The 20,456-nt window shown below is 42.2% G+C and overlaps 1 protein-coding gene across 1 annotated transcript in view; it reads left to right on the top strand.

Annotated features, from left to right (window-relative positions):
• Window positions 1-11,823: 11,823 nt before the first annotated feature.
• RPS6KA2 (ribosomal protein S6 kinase A2) overlaps window positions 11,824-20,456 on the top strand; it is a 179,527-nt gene continuing 170,894 nt past the window's right edge. The window contains exons 1-2 of the mRNA XM_081855173.1: window positions 11,824-12,525; window positions 17,945-17,998. Coding sequence (XP_081711299.1) covers window positions 12,457-12,525; window positions 17,945-17,998 — 123 coding nt within the window. The 5' untranslated portion in view covers window positions 11,824-12,456. The remainder of the gene's footprint in view (window positions 12,526-17,944; window positions 17,999-20,456) is intronic.

Here is a 20,456-nt window from a genome sequence, read left to right as displayed (position 1 = left end):
CACCACAGCTATCTGCCAATCACCCATTCCCACCACCCTTCTAAGTAATACCCCTCCCCACCTTCTCACTATATAGAAGGGTCTGGTGACTTCTATTTCAGTGTATCTGAAGAAGTGTGCATGCACACGAAAGCTCATTCTGTAAGCAGATACAGTCATACCTCGGGTTACAGGTGCTTCAGGCTGTGTGTTTTTGGGTTACGGACGCGCCGAAACCCGGAAGTACCGGAATGGGTTACTTCTGGGTTTCGGCGCTCGCACATGCATAGAACCACTAAATCACACTTTGTGCATGCGCAGAAGCGCCAAATCGCAACCCGCGCAGACGCAGTGCTGCCGGTTGCGAACACTGCGGATTGCGAATGTGCCTCCCGTACGGATCACGTTTGCAACCCGAGCGTCCACTGCACAGTCAAACCTTGGTTCCTAAATGACTCTGTTTTGGAATCCTTTGGCTACCAAATGCCAAAAATGTACATGCCCAGATGTAAATGCTCCGGTTTTTGAATTTTTTTTCGGAATGTCCAACGTGGCTTCTGCTTGAGTGCAGGAAGCTCTTGCAACCAATTGGAAGCTGCGCCTCGGTTTTCAAACATTTCGGAACGGATTATGTTCGACAACCGAGGTTTGTACAACAGAAAGTAGTGGTACAAGAAAGTGGAAGTAAATATTGTTGCCATATTCCTAGCTGCTCCAGGCTGTTGTTTGTCAGAGTGAGGTGTCCATCTCAGGCAACAGTTTATTGCAGGCGGGGGGGGGGGGAGCAGGTACAGTGGTACCTCAGGTTACGTACGCTTCAGGTTACAAACTCTGCTAACCCAGAAATAGTGCTTCAGGATGAGAACAGAAATCATGCTCCAGCGGCGCGGCGGCAGCAGGAGGCCCCATTAGCTAAAGTGGTGCTTCAGGTTAAGAACAGTTTCAGCTTAAGAACGGACCTCCGGAACGAATTAAATACTTAACCCGAGGTACCACTGTAATGGCAGTGAGGTGTTGGTGGCCGTGGCAGTGTGTGCTGTGGGACCTGCTTATTGCTCTCAGGTGTCCCTGTGTTGAAGTATCATTCAGCTGTTAGTCCAGTAGATGGAAATAGGTGAGGTGCAATCTAGTCCATCAACTTTGGTCAGCCTTACAAGAAGGTATCCTTCAGCCCACGTGCATATATATACACAGCTTAGTATAATGTAGAAGAGGGAGACTTGGGACCCCTCTTGCCAACGGATCCTGTTTTTCTATTGAGTGTTTTTTAATTTTTTCTAGGGTTGGTTAATCTCTTGCGTTCACAACTCCTGAGAGGCAAAAACAACCACCTGAATGGAGTCTTCAAGATATTTTGGGCAGGGGGTCTTTTGTGTGACTTGTGTTCAACCCCCCAGGATAGCAATAAATAAATAAATCTTCCTTTCTTGGGTACTTTCATTGGGAGGATAGAGAGAGGAAATTATGACACACATTCTAAACGTACATTGCAAAGAGCTCTTAACTTCCTTTTTCCAGGTTCTTCATTTTTCTCTGTCGTATTAATTGCAACATTGTTATTGCAATTTGTTCTTTGAAGCAGTTTTCTGCGCTGGATCAGAGGATGCTGAGCTTGGCACCTACAATGCTTTCAGAGACGCTTTTCCTTGTAACAATTGGAAAATGCCAAAAATTCTCATGTTGCTTTCTTCTTTTGATCATTGACCTCATAACACACTCATCTGCTATGTTCCTGCTTGCTTTTCCTTGATGAAATTGTAATGTGTGATTTTTTTTTTAAAAAAAAGGTTTAAGCATATTTTAATTAGTCACATTATTGCACAGCAGTTCTCTTGCCACATGTGGGAGTGAAGGTATTGTCTTTTAAACATAATTATTTCAAAATTGCACATGAAACCACACTCTCTGAATGCAAACCTTTGGTGATGTGCTTTTAAAGTGTGTTTTGGGGAGAGAGAGAAAACCACACATTTGCCTTTTAGGTTAGAAGCCCCTCTGTTCTAAACATAATATTTGACAATACATTGAGTGGGCACATATTCTCTTAATTATTCTGTTAATTATTCAAGGGTATTCATTGGCGCCCGCAGAGGGGAAGGGAGAGGTGCCTTTCTGGGCCAGTGGACAGCTCAGATAATTTTTTTGCTTGTGATCACAAGTGAATATTACTCAATGATAGAGCCAGTCACCAGAGTTCTGCAGTCTGTGAAATTACATAGATGCAATGGAACCTAAGGTCATATACAAGAGTTGCTAGGAATAATGGAACAGCACAGGAAAACCAAACCTTTAGCATAAGAACAGAGAACTGCAAGCAATTGGCAGAGGAAGTAGGTGTGGAGCATAAAATGCCTAGACAAACCAAACAACAGCAAAAAACAAAAACACGCCAATCATCCCAACCAATCCACAAATGAGTTCAATCGGTGGACCATCTACATTCCCTATCCTATGATACAGCAAGACCATATTGTGAGTTTCCTCACTTCTGTTCCTGTGGCAGCTGGTCACAGCATGATGGTGCCTCGTTGCAAGGTGGACATAGTACAATATATCTCTCATTCAATCTTTCATTGGCTGAGTCTCTCATGGGTTGCTATGTGAAGGCTTTGAGGGAATTATTGTATCCAGAACTGCATAGGCACATTTTCCCTAGAGGTAGCAGCATTGCCCCTCAAAACACTACCATGATGGGAGAAGCTGGGGGTCAGAATCCAACAACATCTGGAAGGCCACAGGTTACCTACCACTGCAAGAGCCCAATGCTGGACTAGCAGTAAAACACGGGAAGAAATGGAGACGAAGGGAAATTGTTCAGTGGTCTGGATCATTTGTATCTGTAACATTCCTCTATAACAGAGCTTGATTATATAACAGTGCAATTAATACAGTTGATTTCAGTAGCAATTGATGGAACAGCCTTGTGAGCAACTGGGGAGGGTAATTGTAATTATTTTTTGTTATTTGTAAGGAGGGTAGGGGAATTCTCTTTCATGCTTTCTGACTTATGAGCAAAACATTTATTACACTTTTTGTTTATATAGAAATGGAGCTCTGAAATATCAAACAAGCTGAGATGTGGACCTGATTTGCTCCCTCTTCTCTAATATTTAGATATTCTTCACTGTAAGAAGCCCTGAAAAATGTCATTCTTATATCTACATATATAGAGGCATATTCAGAAACACTAGCACATGAAATAAGATTCCCTTCATTTTCTCCGGCTTTGCAGTGAGCCTCAGTGATCTCTCTGGATCTTCTGAAGGCTCCTAGGGCTGTGGAATTTTCAAGCACTGCTTTATTAAATGCTATTAAAAAAGCAAGTCTTTTCACTAATCTGGAGCTGTTTACACATTACTACTTACTCTGCATCCAGTGTGCTCCTACTTCTAGTTTCTTAAGATACATACACATAATGTTAGCCACAATCCGTTTTGATTCTTCAGTATCTAAAAATATTGCTGTTTGATGCACTTTCCCCCCTTAAACTAGCTTCAATCCAACTAGAAAACTTGAGCCACATTCACTTAGCACTTGAACCAAGTGTGTACATTTGCATGCACAGATGAATGCACATCCAACAATGACAGCTTTAGGAATAGGTGTTCGGGGGGTTTGGAGAAACCAAACAGGTCATGTGCATTGGGTGAAGACATCCCTGTCCCCACACTGATGTGTACTACACCATGCCAATGCATGGAGGAGAGGGCAACCTCGCTGCATTTCAAGCTCCTATGCATACATAGTCTGAGTCTGGCTGAGTGCAAGTCTTCTATGATAACTGATGTGAAAGCTGTTGAAGAAGACAACTCAGCTGAAAAACATTCAACAAGTAGACATTTAAAACAATGATTGCAACTGAATTAAAAAACAGAAATGTAGGTTCTTACTCAGAAATATTTTGCTTACTAAATTATAGCTTGGTGTTCTGTGATTCAGATGACTGTACAGTTAGTTTTACAATGGGGACAATTTTACCTGTTTCTCTGTAGTTTTTTCATATTTAAGTCCAATGTTTCATCTGTTTTCTTGGACTTCCAGGACAGCATAATTCTGATAGTTTAAAAAATGAAAATCAGGACATTCTGTTCCTGGGTGCATTTATGTTTTGGATGCTTTTGTGTGAAAATAGCTGTGATCAACATTACTGTTATATAACAGGATTTGATGCATCTGAATATCACATTTCATTTAATCTGAGGGGGGGGGGGAAATATATTTTATAGCTATTGGGTATGAGAGTGACTGTTTTATAAGTGGGCTATAGATTAAGATATTAGCATACAAACCAAATTTATGGATGTGCATTACCTGATTTATTTCCCCACACCAAACTCCAATTTACTGAAGCTGTTATTTGCATATGTACAATGGCTGCCTGAAATGTACACACTGGCCACTTTTTTCTAATTGGATGGTAGCTGGATTGAGGGAAAGCACATCAAACAGGAGTATTTTCCAAGAAGCTACAGGATACAGATGGATTGTGGTGAACGTCATGGGTATTTGGCTGCAAACAAGAGTGGTGGGAGCCTGCTTGAGCCACAGCAATGGTAATGTGTACACAGCCTAAGTGCCAGAGGTTAGTAGGGTCAAATAGCATGGTCCAAACAGGCTAGTGACCAGGTTCTGGAGCAGGCAGGGAAAGATACAAAGGGCCAGAAGCAGATGATGTGATCTAATTTGGGGTGCTGGTGTTTAAGTACTGGAGGGAACAGACAAGGGTGAGGTGAGCATCTGTTAGAACTTTCTTGCTCAGGAAAAGACATAATAAGGTTAGCAGGACCTCTACTGGCTTCTGAAATTACCCAACTCCTTCTGGGTTGACTTTCCTTCTCTCCATTACTGGTGGGGAATAGTGGTGCATCAAAGCTCAGGTCTGCTTGTTTATCCTTCTCCAAGCTGTCAATAGTGATGCAGAGAGCAATGCACCCTCCTGCCACATTCCCTAGTTTAAGCCTGCTGGCACCTTTCAGTACATTGTGTAAATTGTGTTATTTTTTCTGTTGTTAGCTGCTCTGAGCCCGGCTTTGGCTGGGGAGGGTGGGATATAAATATATTATTATTGTTGTTGTTGTTTGTTTGTTTGTTTGTTTGTTTAGGGTTCCCAACTGACTAGTTTTTACCTACTTCAGCCTTTTATTTTTAGCCAGTTGCTAGACAAGAAAGCTATTCATTTTAAAATATTTACCTTCATTTTAAATTATTTGAACTGTAGATGCACAATGTGCCTGGAGTGGGTGGAATCTGACTATTTGATAGGCACATTTAAAGCTGTCTGTCCAGCAAGGCTCCCTGACATCCTCCCAGCTTAATCTAGTTGGGCTAGCCCAGCTGCCCCCCCCCAACAACTGTGCCAACTGCAGAACTGGGGAAGTCCATAAGGCTCTCAGCAATGCAGTGCCCCCTCCTAGCTTAGCCTGGTTGCCTAGTTGCCCCAAGCACCATGCTGCCATGCACACTCCTCACCAGATTGACCTTGCTTGCAATCAGAGAGGCATGGGAGGGTTGATAAAGCAACAAACAAGTCTCTTGACCTGCCTGGGCTTGTTTGTCAACCTGTTTATGTATGCCCACATGTCCTGCCCCCACATCTCTATGCCTCTCTACCCTTTAGGGTCTCTGCTCTTGTCTATCCCTGGGGCTGATTTTATTATTTGGCTGTGCCTCTTCCTTGCTGGCATTTAGGAAGCTGGTGAAGGCTGTTTTATTTCAGAGGGCATTTGGCTGAACTTCAGTTGAAATTCTAAGCTGTGGAAATGAAGGCTTTAATTCCCATTTGGTTGTTTATTTCATGGATTTTTTGCAATGGTTTTGCTTTTTTAATTTCTTTCAATAAATAGAGAACTATACAAATCAGCAACCTACACATTTAATAAATATCCTACAGTCTGGACAATGGTATGATCTGTGATGATGTGATACATGCAGACAGTTAGTGTTGCTTGATGATAGAGGACTAATAAGGACATGCCAAGTATGAACAGATGCCTTTTGCAGTGGGTTCTGCCCTTGGAACCAACTCTGAGCCTGGCAAGACTTGGACCTGCCTTAGAGCTTAAGAGTTGGCAATTCTATGAGATTTATTCTGGGGGAAATCAATTCTAGGGGGAATTTATTCTGGAGTCCATTTCCTTAGAATGATGTCAGGGTTTGGCTATGACTTTCCAAGACTGGAGCAAAAGACCAGGCATTTTACTGAATAGAACAATTTTCAAGAGGGACATCTGGACTATTCATTTTATTTACCAAAGACCTTTAAAATGCCACTCCCTAGTCCATATGCACAATTGAATATGTTACAGATACAAGTTTACAGAAACACATGAGGCATCAGCACATAGATAACAAATATGCTACTGATGACACATATTGGATGCTGCTAACAATGAAAAGACATGGAGGAAACCATTATTTATGAATACTTAATTAAGCAGAAAGGCCATATAGTTACACAGCATTCCATACTAAAACATGTTATGGGAAATCAATGGGACGGTACATAACACAGCAGGCAATATCTGCAGCAATCTGCAGGGCCACTTCTGGTGGACACTCTGCAAATGCAATTAACATGCAAAAGGACACTTAATGTGTTTGCAATGTGTTTGTTACAAGCAAGTAAGCAAACTAAGCATAATGCTTTCTCAAAGCATCAAAATAGGTGTCAAATAGCAATTGCAATTAGGTTATGAGATCAAATTATGTTCTTTGGTTAACCCTAATGATGGTGCATAACTCATCTCCAGGTTGGGGTAGAATTGCAGCTTCCAGGTGATGGTGGGGAAGCTTTCCAGAGCAGGTACAGAATGTGTGGCTTTCTGCAAGACATTTTCTGGAGCTACATTAGAGGTGGACACAGTACAGCCCTGGTTACTCCACAGCTGTGCTACATTTTAGATGCCACAATCTATTCTAGAATTTTGTTGGAGTGAAACATATCAAATCTGTTCCAGTTATGCTTCCACATATTCTGGAATAGCTGTGCTTTGTTCACTCACTTTTTATGGGGCATCTACATAACATTATCACCAGATCACCATTCCCCTTGTGCTTTCACTGTGGTTCCCATGTTTTTTCAGACTGCAGAAAATCAAACCAACTGGTAGTATAAACCCTTCTCAGTGTCAAAACACACATGCCATAGGTCACTATATTCTGCAGAAGAGCATATCTCCTTCAACTCCCACAGATTTCAGAAGCCCATGCCACAATAACTGAGAGCAGGGCTTTCAATGTGGCTCACTCTGTTCTATGGAAGAGCATTCCTATCGATATAAACAGGTGCCCACTATCTGTACTTTCTGAAAACAACTGAAGACACTTTTGTTTCCAGCTGGGTGAAAAAAAATTGCCACCATTTTGTATTGTTTTTAAAACTATTTTTAGCGTTTTTTATTGTGTTTGTAAATGCTTTTTAAAAACTGATTTACCAAAACACACTGCTTTTCCAGTTGGTAACATTTTAGCACCATGTTTGTTTGCTGTTTTCATTTTGGCAGATCCTTAAATTAGCACTAAAACACTTTTAGCCAGCCTTTTTAATTTTTCATTACACAATAATACATAAATCAGAGATGGCTAATGGGCAGTTCAAGAGCCTATTTGATACATCCAAACCATCCAAACCACTTTCCAAATGACCTGGCTATGCCATGCCCTTTGAGGGAGGGTGGGTGGAACACAGCAGCATAGATGCTGTACATACACAATATGGAAAGCCAAATGCAATTTTGCATATACAGTAACTTTTAAATAGCAGTGCCTTATGAAAAGGACAGAGGAAATGGTGTCCTCCTGCCAGTGGCAACATTGTGCTCATTGTGACAAGAATGGGATGGGGGGTGGCGGCTGCAAGGTTGGGGGGCTAGGGGTGGCACACAACACACACCTGCAGGATTGCCACCATAGCCTTATTTATTTATTTATTTATTTATTTATTTATTTATTTATTTACATTCATTGAGTTTACCATTGTAGAAGTCCAAAAGAGGCATATCTCAACTTACAATTTGAGCTTGATCTTATGCTAAGTTATCAGCAATAATTTCAGTATTGGGCCTTATGAGTGGGGCTTAATCTCACAGACCTGTCACGAAGTGGATTACCAAGCACTGAAAGTACTATATGCATATTTAACAATTGATAAGCATCATGTTGTTGGAAAGCCATCAGATACTCACCATAGCAGAAGGCTCAGCAGGTGGATGCCCAAACAACCAACAAAAATAAATGGGAAACAGAATACAAGATGATAATTGAGCAAATATCAAACAACGTGTTAGGGAAACTCTTGAAAATAATTTATCTGTAAAATGAGGAACTTATAGTATTTATTGTTGTTGTTGTTGTTGTTATTTAGGCTGCAAATGCTTCCCTCAGAAAGTAGGCACATTATGTTATGGTTCCTTGGATAGAAGGGTCAATAGGGAAATGCATATTTAATTAGCTATTCACTAACTTAAGAGTCACAGTGACACAGCAAAGCAGGGATGCACTTAATCCTTCCCTCCATCCTCTGCAATTGTCAGCAGCCAGTAAGTAATATCATCATGACATAAGCAAAGCCCTGGCTAAACTGTACATTGCTGTCTCAAGGGGAAACGCAGAAAAGAACAGAACGGAGAAGACATCAATCATTTGTGCTTAAAATAAGCTGCTTCTGAAGTCATGAGAACTTTTAAAGTTCTAGCTTTCAGGGCAAGCAGAATGCTGATTTGTAACACCAACATAGGGAGAGAGGCTAGGGGTGCAGCTGTTCCCCCTAAATCAAGTAAATAAATAGGGGGGCCACTAGGGGGCGCATCAGAAGATGGCTGACAATAACATCTCTCCGACCCACAGGAGGTAATTTGGAGGCTGTGATAGGAGTAAATAGCCTCCCTACCCCCCCCCCAGGATTGTGGGATGGGACTGCCCTTGCCTGCTGTGCCCTATACCACCCCCGAATTTGTGGGGATGGGGGCACTAGGCACAATGCCCTCCTGTGGGATTTCGGCGCTCCTGGACGCTGTCTCTGATCCGCGCCACTAGCTGCAAGAACTTCAAAAGAAACAATTTGGATGAAGCGAATGCACATATGTCAAGGAAGAAGGGGGAGTAAAGACTGCTAACAGAAGAGATCTCTGATAAAACAAGAAGAGTCGAAGGAGCAAGTATAAATCACGAGAAGATACGCCAAGACTCGGTATGGCAAAGGGACTGATGGGGGAGGGGGGAAAAACCTTACTTTCTTTCTTATATGTGATTAAACAAGAACCCCCCCCCCCCACAAGTCAGAAATGTCGTTTTAAGGACTTAAGCTGTGGATTTAAGGCTGTGTGGAGATAAACTTTCGAACCAAAGCATGTTTTGAGAAGAGCGTGGAATGTATAAGGGCTTTGGAATGATGCAGTTAAAAGTGCCGTCGCCATATTGGGAAGTTCTGTCGGAGGACTTAAGTCTGAGAAGAGAAATAGAGAAATAGAGCTGTTTTTATATTGTGGGTGAAACTCCTCAGTGGGACTTAAGAACGACAGTTCTGTAATTAATGATGGAAAGAGCGCTGTTATCTATGAAGGCGATGATATATGGAAACCATCTCAATTTGAGGATTGGAAGAACGGAAAAATTCACACAGGATTATTATTGGTGTTTATCGGCTTAAGGAGACTATCAGAAGAGATCATAAAGAAAAAAGAGAAAATATATGAACAAGTGGTGATGTGGAAACAGCAAGAGAAGACTGGATAGAATTATGAAGTTTGTTTGGACTGATTTGGACATTAACACAGTAGCAAGAAGATGATCAGAATCCCCCTTCGGATCTTGAAATATGGGTCCCCTCAACAAAATTTAAAATTCGGCTTTGTAATTCGGAATTTATGTGATGTGATTTGATTTGATTTGATTTGATTGGCCGGTGAATAAAAATTATTTTTTAAAAAATCAAGTAAATAAATAAAGTTACTAAACTAAAAGTAGAAATAATCAGAATATTTGAAATTGAAATGCTCGCTGAAGTCACTGGGGTGATTTTGTGGTGCATTCTAGCGAAACAACTGGCAACCTGACAGTGGTAGGTGTGGCTTCCGCAAACTGACCAATCGCGTCACGCCCATGTTTTACATGTCTGCACAAATTCTGGCATCCAAGTATACCGAACTTTGTGGCTAAACAGATATCTGAAACTGCCCTTTCAACATCCAGAAACAATTTCCACTGTACTCTGAGCCAGCTACCAAGAATAGATTAACTTCTATATTTTATCTGTATAAAACTGATCCCAGTGTAAGATCTGAAAGGCAAGTGAAGTCACCACCTAGCTGAAGTTAATCAGGTTTTATGGGAGACCATAAAGGAATTGCAGGTAGGCTCTAGGGTCCCATGATGGAAGAAAGGCAGGATTTAAGTGGAAGAAAACGAGACATTTTTCATTAGGCATAGAGAAGCAACAAAATATTTGCTAAAGAAAACAATTGGTGTCTCAGTGCCCTTGGGAAATGATTGTTAATTTGTCCTAGAACTGTTATTACTGAAGAATAAGTGAAGAATTGGTAATTGCCTTGCAGTTGTTTTATCCTCATCTTTTAACAACTTGATTGGAGGTACTGCTGCAGTGCATACCAAGTGTTTATGAAGCACTAAGGATTTTATCATGAGCTCAGCAAACTTGGTGGTTCTCTCTCCCCCCACCCCCCCACCCCATTTCACCTTCTAAGTTATTTAGATGTTAGAAACCTTTTTCAGCTTCGTTAAAAAGCATGGGAGATGTTCACAACTGCACAGCAGATGTCTGCGTTAATTCTATTGCAAAGAGATAGGCCAACAAGGTTCGATCATTTAAAAATGTGTTGTTCAGGTTCTTTTAGCAACAATGATCTACAAAGACACAGCTGATAACATTTGGCAGACCCTTTGATTGAACTCTAGTGACACTGGAATTGATATTTACGGCAACTTCATGCAATCTTGCATAAATGATGATATATACCACATTTTGGTCTATACTACAAATGGTGTAGAATATATCCCCCTGTAATATTGCTGGCTCAGACAGTTTGGGTGTCCTTTAAATCATCTGGACCTGGCAGCAGGTCAGATTTCTGTTCCATTATTGAAGGTTTGCGTGCTCCTTCTCTCTAGTGCTGGACTGCATTTTTCACCCCATTTCTTGTTAAAGTGGAGCACAAAATCCGTTTCTCTCCATGCAGTGATGGTCCCCACTGATGCATGGGGATTGGATACTGTTGGCACTGTAGCATCACTAGCGTGAGTATAATTGAAAGGAAACTAGAGGTGTATATACCGTTATATATATATATATATATATATATATATATATATATTGGAATGGCCTTGAGAGGAGTGCATAGACTCCCAGAGTGGCTGAGGCAACCCAGGCATATGGGTGGGGTACAAATAATAAAATTATTGTTATCATCCTCATCATCATCACCATCATCAATATAATAATACAGAATATGGCAAATAAGATGGGGGAGATGAGAAATAAGCAGACCATCCGATGTAGCTGTTTGCTGATCTCAGTCTCCAAGGATGCAGGGCTTGCCTGTGGGTATTGCCAGAACAGGGAAATATAGCACACCACACGGCTCTCTCCCACCTCTGCAAAAGGACAGAAGCTGAGGGAATCACTGTTTAGTCTGGAGTCGACAGACTGTTTCGTGTTTGGGCTGCTTCTCCCTCCCCACTCCTTTTTAGCTAGCTCTCCTGCAAATGCATGGAGGCTTTTGTCTGCCTCCTGCGTCCTGACACATTTCAAGCGAGCTCCCCTTCCCTCTCTTCCCCCGTCCGCCCCTCTCGCCCCCTTCTTCCTTCTCCCGTCAGCCCTGCGGCAGGCAGGGCAGGGGCTCCCGGCTTGGCCCTTCCGCCTTCCTCGGGGCGGGAAGCAGAGGCCCCGCGCGACGCCTCCCTGCAGCCCGGTGCGGCGGATGCAGCAGCAGTTGCTATAGCAGCCTCCGCCTCGCGCGGCCGTCTCCTCAGGCTCAACTTTCACCCGCTTTTTTTGTGTGAGAACGAATTGGGAGGGAAAACACACACGTAACGGTGGGTTGAGGGAGGAGAGAGAGACTGAGGTAAAACGTAGTGGAGTTGAAATGCTACTAAGGAAGCTGGTCTCCTGCCAACAAAGTAAATTTGCAGCGCAGGGCTGTAATTACCGCCCCCCCCCACCTCCCCGCTTCTCTTTCAGACGAGCGCTGTGAAGCAGAAGCAGCGGCAGCTCCTCACAGACTCTCCCCGGGCAGCTTAGTGGCTGTTCCAGAAGCCATTGCTTCGAGAGCCCGCGCTCCCGCTCCCGCTCCCGCCCCGCCGCCAGGCGCCCTCAAGTGGAGAGGCGCCTTCCCCCGGGACTCCTCTCTTCTTCGGGAGCGGGCCATCTTCCTTCCCGCCTTTGCTTCTGCTTCCCCCTCGTCAAAGCTCCTCCAGCGCGCGCTCTCCCTTGCTCCCTTGCAGACAAGAGAAAACTCCTCAGAGATGCCAATTGCCCATTTACTGGAGCTATGGAAAAAGATAGAAGTGGAAGTGGAGCCTATGGAAACGGAGGTGAGCAGCCTAAGGCAACCGAGCGCCTTGCATGCAGGAGGGACGCTTAGGAAGCTGGTTTCTCTCTTTGAGGGAACTTATTTGTGTGTGTAGTGTGTGTGTGTGTGGGGGGGGGGATACTTCTCTGAGCCCAAAGGGAAAGAGTGAACACCTGTCTGGTCAGTTGGACTTTAAAGATGTGTCTCTTCCCCCCACTCTCTGCGTGACGTATGCAGAGCCACTTGTTGATACACGGCGAGAATGGGAAGGGGAGGAAGGAAGGGAGCCTTGTGACTAGTGGTTCGCAGGCACATGCGAGAAGCGGCTCAGATTTCAGGAACTGGCACGCGCTGCTTGCGAGCTTCTGGCCTCTGCAGTGCAGGCAGGCAGCTTCAGCTTCGCAGGATTTCTGCATTAGTCCTCGGAGAAGGCGGGACCAGCCCAAAGTTGGTGCCTTGTGTTCATCCAGCACCAGAGACAGCTGCATATTGTTCCTCTAAGCTGCCTTTTTGTGTAGGGGCTTGCCTTTCCCTGCGACCACAAAGAGATGGCCCTTGCCTTAGTTAGGACTGAACAACTCATAGGATAGCAAGGTTTCTGGCCCTTGGGGCAACTGTTTGGTGTAAAGTTGCTTGTACTGGGAGTCGGGGACAGTTTGCATCTTTTCCTTTTGTTGCGTAGCACCACTAACAGGTGCATGGACAGTTGCCATGCATATGTGCCCTCAGAATTACAAAGAGTTGTGATCAACCCTCTTCCTTAAGAGTAAATAACACTGAAGAGGAAATATCCAGACTTGATAGTTTAATTTCCTTCTTCAACGAGTGTGTGTGTGTGTTGTCTTCTGTCACCCTCCACACACAAAGGAAGAAACTAGTGATTGGTTCTCTTTTTATGCCGCTTGTTTGGGAGACTGCACTTCATTGGTGCCTCTCTGTCAAAATGCAATACATTCAGTTGCATGTCCTCATGACTGTTCAGTAGTTTATATGAAATTACCTGTTTCTCTGAGCTATCAGCATCACACAAAGCTACTTTGATGACCTGAAAGTTCCTTATCACAGAATGCTTTTTAAATGGGATGAGTATTAACACCTAACAGTGCAACAAATTAATAATAATGGGGCTGCATCTGATACCTGAACTTACAATAGGTGCTTGTTATCATGGGTAACAAGTTGGCTATGCTACAGCATCTTTACTATGGTTCTGCAGGCAGATATACTAGCTAAAATGTTCTGAAAGAGAGGTGGATGAATATAAATTTCTCATCCCTCTTATTTTGGTAGCAGCCATAGAGGACTTTACCAACTAACCTTGAGCTTGTAGATGTCACTGTTTGATGTATAAAGCAATTGTGCACAGCACAACTCTAGTGAGATTCTGACTGAGCAAGTGATCTCAAGACCACAATATTCCTACTCTACAGCAGTTCAGTGGAATGTGATGGTAACACTGTAGAGAATACAGGATGGCAGCCTGAGTATTTCACATTTTTTTTCTGCTTCACTCATTCATACATTGAATGGTTGAAGTAGCCTTGTCACCATAGCATTAAAACATGTATGAAAATAAAGCAAACAATAATTGGGCAGGGGAAAAAACATTTTTAAAATAATGTTAACAAGCCTTCAGTATCTTGTGAATATCAGATACACAAAGCAGTGCCATTTAGCTTTTATTTTATAGGGTTTCAAAGGAACTGGTTTATGGGTGTCTGTGGACTTTAAGGTTCTTTGGCTGGGACAGTGAACACCACCACACAATGTTGGTGGGTGCCATCTTTCATTCTGCTTCATCTTATTTATTTAAAATCACCATCTCTGACTCAAAAACATTAATGTAGTTACACCTCTCATAAAATGGTATATGACACCTGCTGGCACTGCATGATGATGTATGTATGCATCATAGGAGACAGACACCATGTTAGAAGAGATACCCTGTCATGTGAAAGAAAAGGGATAATATTCTTCTAAGATGATGGCATTGGCTGTTTACAATTTTTTTCAGTACTAACATTAAAATACTAGATTTAAAGCCACTCAAAAAAGGTTTAATCTGTTAATCTAATTCATTAATCAAATGTAGCATCCCTAGTCCTATATCCCTAGTGAGATATTGGATTCAATTGTTGGGTCAAGAATTTCCACAAATATAGAACTTTGGGGGTATAGTATTGTTGTGTGGGGTATTAATTTTAACATCAGAATTCAGCTTCTACCATTATTCATATGATATAATACCTTCTAATGAGCTATACCTAAGCAACAGATGTGGCATTTGGGAGGTTTGTCCTTTTAAAACCCTAGCCCAAATGGTATGAGCTATGTTCAAAAGTGGTTGTGTTTTATGTTCTCCCTCAGAGAAAGATTTTGTTGTTTTCCAGCTTTACAAAATACAGTCTGTCTTGATTTCAAGTCAACAAGATTATTCATAATCTTGTAATGTTAATTGAACAAGTCTGTTCTCGATTATTCACCCATACTTTTGCATACCCCCCCCCCAGTAATTATTCAGACATAAACATGCTTACTTAGGAAGCGATTCCCACCAAAAGGGATGAGACTTCACAGTAAACATGTTTTAAGACCTTTGGATGTTTCCATACAGGGGTTTAGCACTGTAAACAGGTTGTTGAGATATCACAAATTGATCATTGGTAAACAGTTTGGTTTATTTATTTATTTGTTTGATTTTCACTGGAAAGGGTAGGTCTGAATTACATGTGGGTGAAAACATGGGCTGGCATTTTGACAACAGTGTTTTGTGGATGGATGCTGCAAAAAACGTGCATGCACACAGAATGCCCACCCCACAATAAATACCCATTTGGAAATACCCTGTGTATCTTTTCACTCATGCTGCTTTCTCTTTATTTTTATTTTTATCTCTTATCTTCCTTGGACTTGATTGGAATATTTTCTTAAATAAATGCATAAATTACAGTCTCATGCACATAAAAACAAACTTCTATTCAGTACCTTATACTGTGCTTACAAAAAAAAAACAGGTGTAGGTGTAATATCATACCATATCCAGGAAGCAAAGATTGTGCACGTATCCCAACCCCTGCAAAAAGTGTACACTCCACTAACCTTAGTTAATTTGTTAATTATTCCATATATTCATTACCCATCCTTCACAAATGATCCTAGTGTGGGTTACACTGTATTAAAACAGTACAAGAGTAAAATACACAAAATACACAAATAATGAATCACTGAAACAAGAGTGCAACCAGTAAAGCTATTAAAAAAGGATGAACGGTAATCAGACATTTTTAAAAGTCTGGATAAAAAACTATGCCCAAAGCTTCTTGGGTCTGGGAGCCACTGAGAAGACATAGGGCTCCCATATGTCTGGATCTTCTGGGACATTACTGGAATTTCAAAGGTGGAATTGATGTCTAGGAGGAATTTCCAAAAGGTAGCACTTTGTCCTGGATCTTAGGCAAGTCAATCGAAAAATCGCATTTTTAGGGGTGTCCTGGTTTTTACTTTTTGAAATATGGCAACCCTGTCTTATGTGGTGCCATCCCATAGACCTCTGAAGGCACTGGTATTTCCAATGAGGTCTCCTTTGCCAATGTTTATTTCCAGGCTCGTTTATAAAGAATGAGGTGATCTTTCAGGTATTTTGCGAACCAAGCTGTTAAGGGCTTTATACAGTATGTCAGTACCTTAACTTGTCCCTGAAAACAAATAGGCTACCAGTGCAGTTCTCTCAGAACTGGTGTAATATAAGTCCTTTTAGCTGTGCCAGACTCCAGTCTGGCAGCTGCATTTTGCACTAGTTGTGCCTCCAGTCATATTCAGGGGAAGCCCCACAAACTGTGCATTGCATTAATTCAGTCTAGAGAACCCAGATCATAGATCACAGTTACCAGGTCATCCCTTGATGGCACTTTCATAGAATCATAGAATTGTAGAGTGGGAAGGGACCCTGAGGGAATCTAGTCCAACCTCCTGCAATGCAGGAATCTCAACTAGATCATACATGACAGATTACTATCCAACCTCTGCTTTAAATCCCCTAAGGAAGGAGAGTCCACGATGTCCTGAGGTCTGTCAAACAGCTCTTACCATCACAAAGCTTTTCTTTTGGTGCTGAATCACACTGTTGATACTAAGACCTCTAGATACTTTTCTCATGCACTACTGGCAAGCCAGGTGTTTCCCATCTTATATTTGGCAGCTGGTATTTCCTGCCTAAGTGTTGAACCTGATATTTGCCCCTATTGAAATTCATTTTGTTAGTTCTTCAATACGCAAGGTCATCTTGAATCCTGATTCTGTCTCCTCTGGCATTGGATACCCCTACCAGTTTGGTGTCATATGCAGATTCGATGAGCATCCCCTTAATATCTTCATGCAAGTTGTTTATAAAGAAGTTGAACAACAACAGGCCTGGGACAGAACCCTGTGGCACCCCACTTATCACTTTTCCTCAGGTTGACTAGGAAACATTAGTGAGTATTCTTTGTGTTCAGTCAGTCAACCAGTTACAAATCCACCTAATGGTTATCTTGTCTAGTCCACATTTTACCAGCTTCTTCACAAGAATACCATGGGGCACTTTGTCAAAAGCCTTACTGAAATCAAGATGCAATATGTCCACAGCATTCCCCTGATCCAGCAGGCTAGTAAAGCTATCAAAAAAAGAAATAAGATTTGTATGGCATGACTTACTTTTTAGAAACCCATGCTGGGTATTAGTAATCACAGCATGTTTTTCTAAGTGCTTACAGACCCACTGTTTAATTATCTGTTCTAGGACCTTTCTTGGAATAGACATCCAGCTGACCAGTCAGTAATTACCTGGATCTCTCCCCCCCCCCCATTTTGAAGATGGAAACAACATTTGTCTGCCTCCAGTCCTCAGGGACCTCACTTGTTCTCCAAGAATTCTCAAAGATTATAGAAAGATGCGCTGAGATTACATCTGCAAGCTCCTTTAGTACCCTTCAGTGCAACTCATCAGGCCTTGGAGATCTGAATTCATTTAAAGTAGCCAAGTGCTCCAATACTACCTCTTTTTTATCTTGGGCTGCAGTTCCTTCCTTAGATCATTTATTTCGTCATCACCATGTTAGGCACTGACAGGCCTTTGATTCAGTCTTATTCAGCAGGGTCTTCTTATGAACCATGAACCAGTTATTGGCTCTTATCCTAATCTACCTCACAAGGATACCGTTTTGAAGAAGGGCAAGATAAAAACACGACACATAAAATACCGTAATATTGCTATGATCACTCACTGATTCTGTGTTGTTTTTAGCCACTGAATGAAATAAATCCTGTTATATGCAATAATGTTACGATAGCTGGGGGGTTTTTTGTTTAAAAAAGAACAATTTATGTATTTGATGTGCAGTTTAATGGTTTCTCAGATTTACAGTGTCTTCATAACATTTCTCTTCTCTCTTTTTAATTACCAGCCGGCAGCAGAAGATGCCAGCCTGGATGAGGGCTTGGATGAGTCTACAAATGAGGTAATTCCATTTGTTATGCCCACTTCATTAAAAAAAATAAATACTGAAGATGCTTAGCATTGGTTATGTTTTTAGAAATCTTGAGGATTTCTACTGAGGAAACATGTATATATGAGCAAAGTCTCCAGCCAGGATAGTGAATTCATCAGGGAGCTGGAATTGCGGGTTTTGTACTTGACTCTGGATGGCAGAGACCAAAAAAGGATCTTGTTGGTACACTGGCCCCCCTGCAGCCCAACCACTTCCATGACTGAGCTAGTAGAGGGGGTCTCTGGTGTGGCATTGGATAATCGTAGGACAGAAGTGCTGAACGTCTTCAGTATCCATTCAATCCTGCTTTGTCTGTCCAGTGCAGGACTTCATGGTTGTGTGGGGCTTTCTCAGTACACCATACATCCAATGCATAATGCAGGTCATACCCTAGATCTGGTTTTTGTAACACAGGGGATTGGGAAGGATAGATTGGTTCTGGGGTGTGTGGGTGTGTGATCCGTTGGCATGCACAGATCACTTCTTGATGAGGTTTGGTTTGGGTGTGACTTGCACACCCTGCAGGGGAAGGAGAACAGTTAAGTTGAAGGATTTCTGAGCACTCCGGGAGGACTTTGCAGGCAGTATGACAGATGCTTCTGTTGAAGCCCTAGTTTTACTGTGGAGTAGTAAGATGGAGTGGGCCATTGACATGAATCCTTAGGGAGTCTGAGAAGTTCATTGGGTTTCTGAGGAGCTCCGAGCGATGAAACAGGCCAGTTAATGACTAGAGTACAAGTGGCACAAGAGGTATAAGCATACAGCCATGCCTAACCTGTGGCAGTGTCGCTACAAAGAAAATATATCTATCTGCCTCTGTTGCATCCTATGAATTGTCCAGCACTTCATTATTAACAATGGACCATTCAACAGCCTGCTGTGAAAGATTTGTGAGGCTCTGTCTACCTGTTAGAACAATGAGTCACTGTGCTGCTTGGCTTAATTCAAATCAGACTTCATAAAGTAAGAGGGTTAAGAAGTGATGACTGGAAATTAAGAATGAACCAGCATTGATAAATAATGCATTTTCTTCATTTGGATGATTTCTGAATACATATTTTTGTAGTACGCCAATAATATATGAACTTTCATCAAGGCTGGCAGTAATCTCCACTCCAGTCAGAAATGCACTTTTGGTACTTGGAATAAATTATGCACATCATGGTTTGGATTAGTTTACATACCAAATTCAAATTACAAAACTCTCTTTCAAAATATATTCCTCTCTGATGCGTTTCAGGTGGCACTTAAAAGCATTAGTCTTTCACATAGCCTTTGGTGAGGCAGATGAAGGATGTTCTCTGCTACTTAAGGTTTTTAAATGTCTTATTTTTGTCTATTCTGAGTGTTAAGCTATTATGCTGATATTAATTCTAGGGTGCTTAAAAAAAAAGTAAGTTGCCTGTTGTACACCTTTATTTTGGAAAGGCAACATCTGAAATATTACACATTAATGTTTTTTGAGGTTTTGAGGTTTCAAAAGGCAGAGAACCTCTTTCAGCTCAGTCCTGTGCATCTCTCTACTCAGCAATTAAGTCCCATTGAGTTTAGTGGGGGTTACTGCCAGGTGAATGTGTGTATGATTACAGCTAGTAGTGCCATCAATGCAAGACTTTGGGGCAGACAAATAAGCCAGATGGCCCCCAAATGCAGCATGGCTGGCTTACCACATTTTGAAGTAAGTGAAGCAATGCATGTTGTTCTTTAGTCATTGAGTTGTGTCCGACTCTTCGTGACCCCATGGACCAGAGCACGCCAGGCACTCCTGTCTTCCACTGCCTACTGCAGTTTGGTCAAACTCATGCTGGTAGCTTCGAGAACACTATCCAACCATCTCGTCCTCTGTTGTCCCCTTCTCCTTGTGCCCTCCATCTTTCCCAGCATCAGGGTCTTTTCCAGGGAGTTTTCTCTTCTCATGAGGTGGCCAAAGTATTGGAGCCTCAGCTTCACGATCTGTCCTTCCAGTGAGCACTCAGGGCTGATTTCCTTAAGAATGGAGAGGTTTGATCTTCTTGCAGTCCATGGGACTCTCAAGAATCTCCTCCAGCACCATAATTCAAAAGCATCAATTCTTCGGCGATCTGCCTTCTTTATGGTCCTGCTCTCACTTCCATACATCACTACTGGGAAAACCATAGCTTTAACTATACGGACCTTTGTCGGCAAGGTGAGGTCTCTGCTTTTTAAGATGCTGTCTAGGTTTGTCATTGCTTTTCTCCCAAGAAGCAGGCGTCTTTTAATTTTGTGGCTGCTGTCACCATCTGCAGTGATCATGGAGCCCAAGAAAGTAAAATCTCTCACTGCCTCCGTTTCTTCCCCCTCTATTTGCCAGGAGGTGATGGGACCAGTGGCCATGATCTTCGTTTTTTTGATGTTGAGCGTCAAACCATATTTTGCGCTCTCCTAGCATTCTTTTTTATTTGGACTG

This window comes from Podarcis erhardii (genome assembly GCF_964252035.2).
Source record: "Podarcis erhardii genome assembly, chromosome: 3".
Lineage (NCBI taxonomy): Eukaryota > Metazoa > Chordata > Lepidosauria > Squamata > Lacertidae > Podarcis > Podarcis erhardii.
The sequence above is the reverse complement of the archived record's forward strand: the minus strand, read 5'-3'. Positions and strand labels throughout refer to the sequence as shown.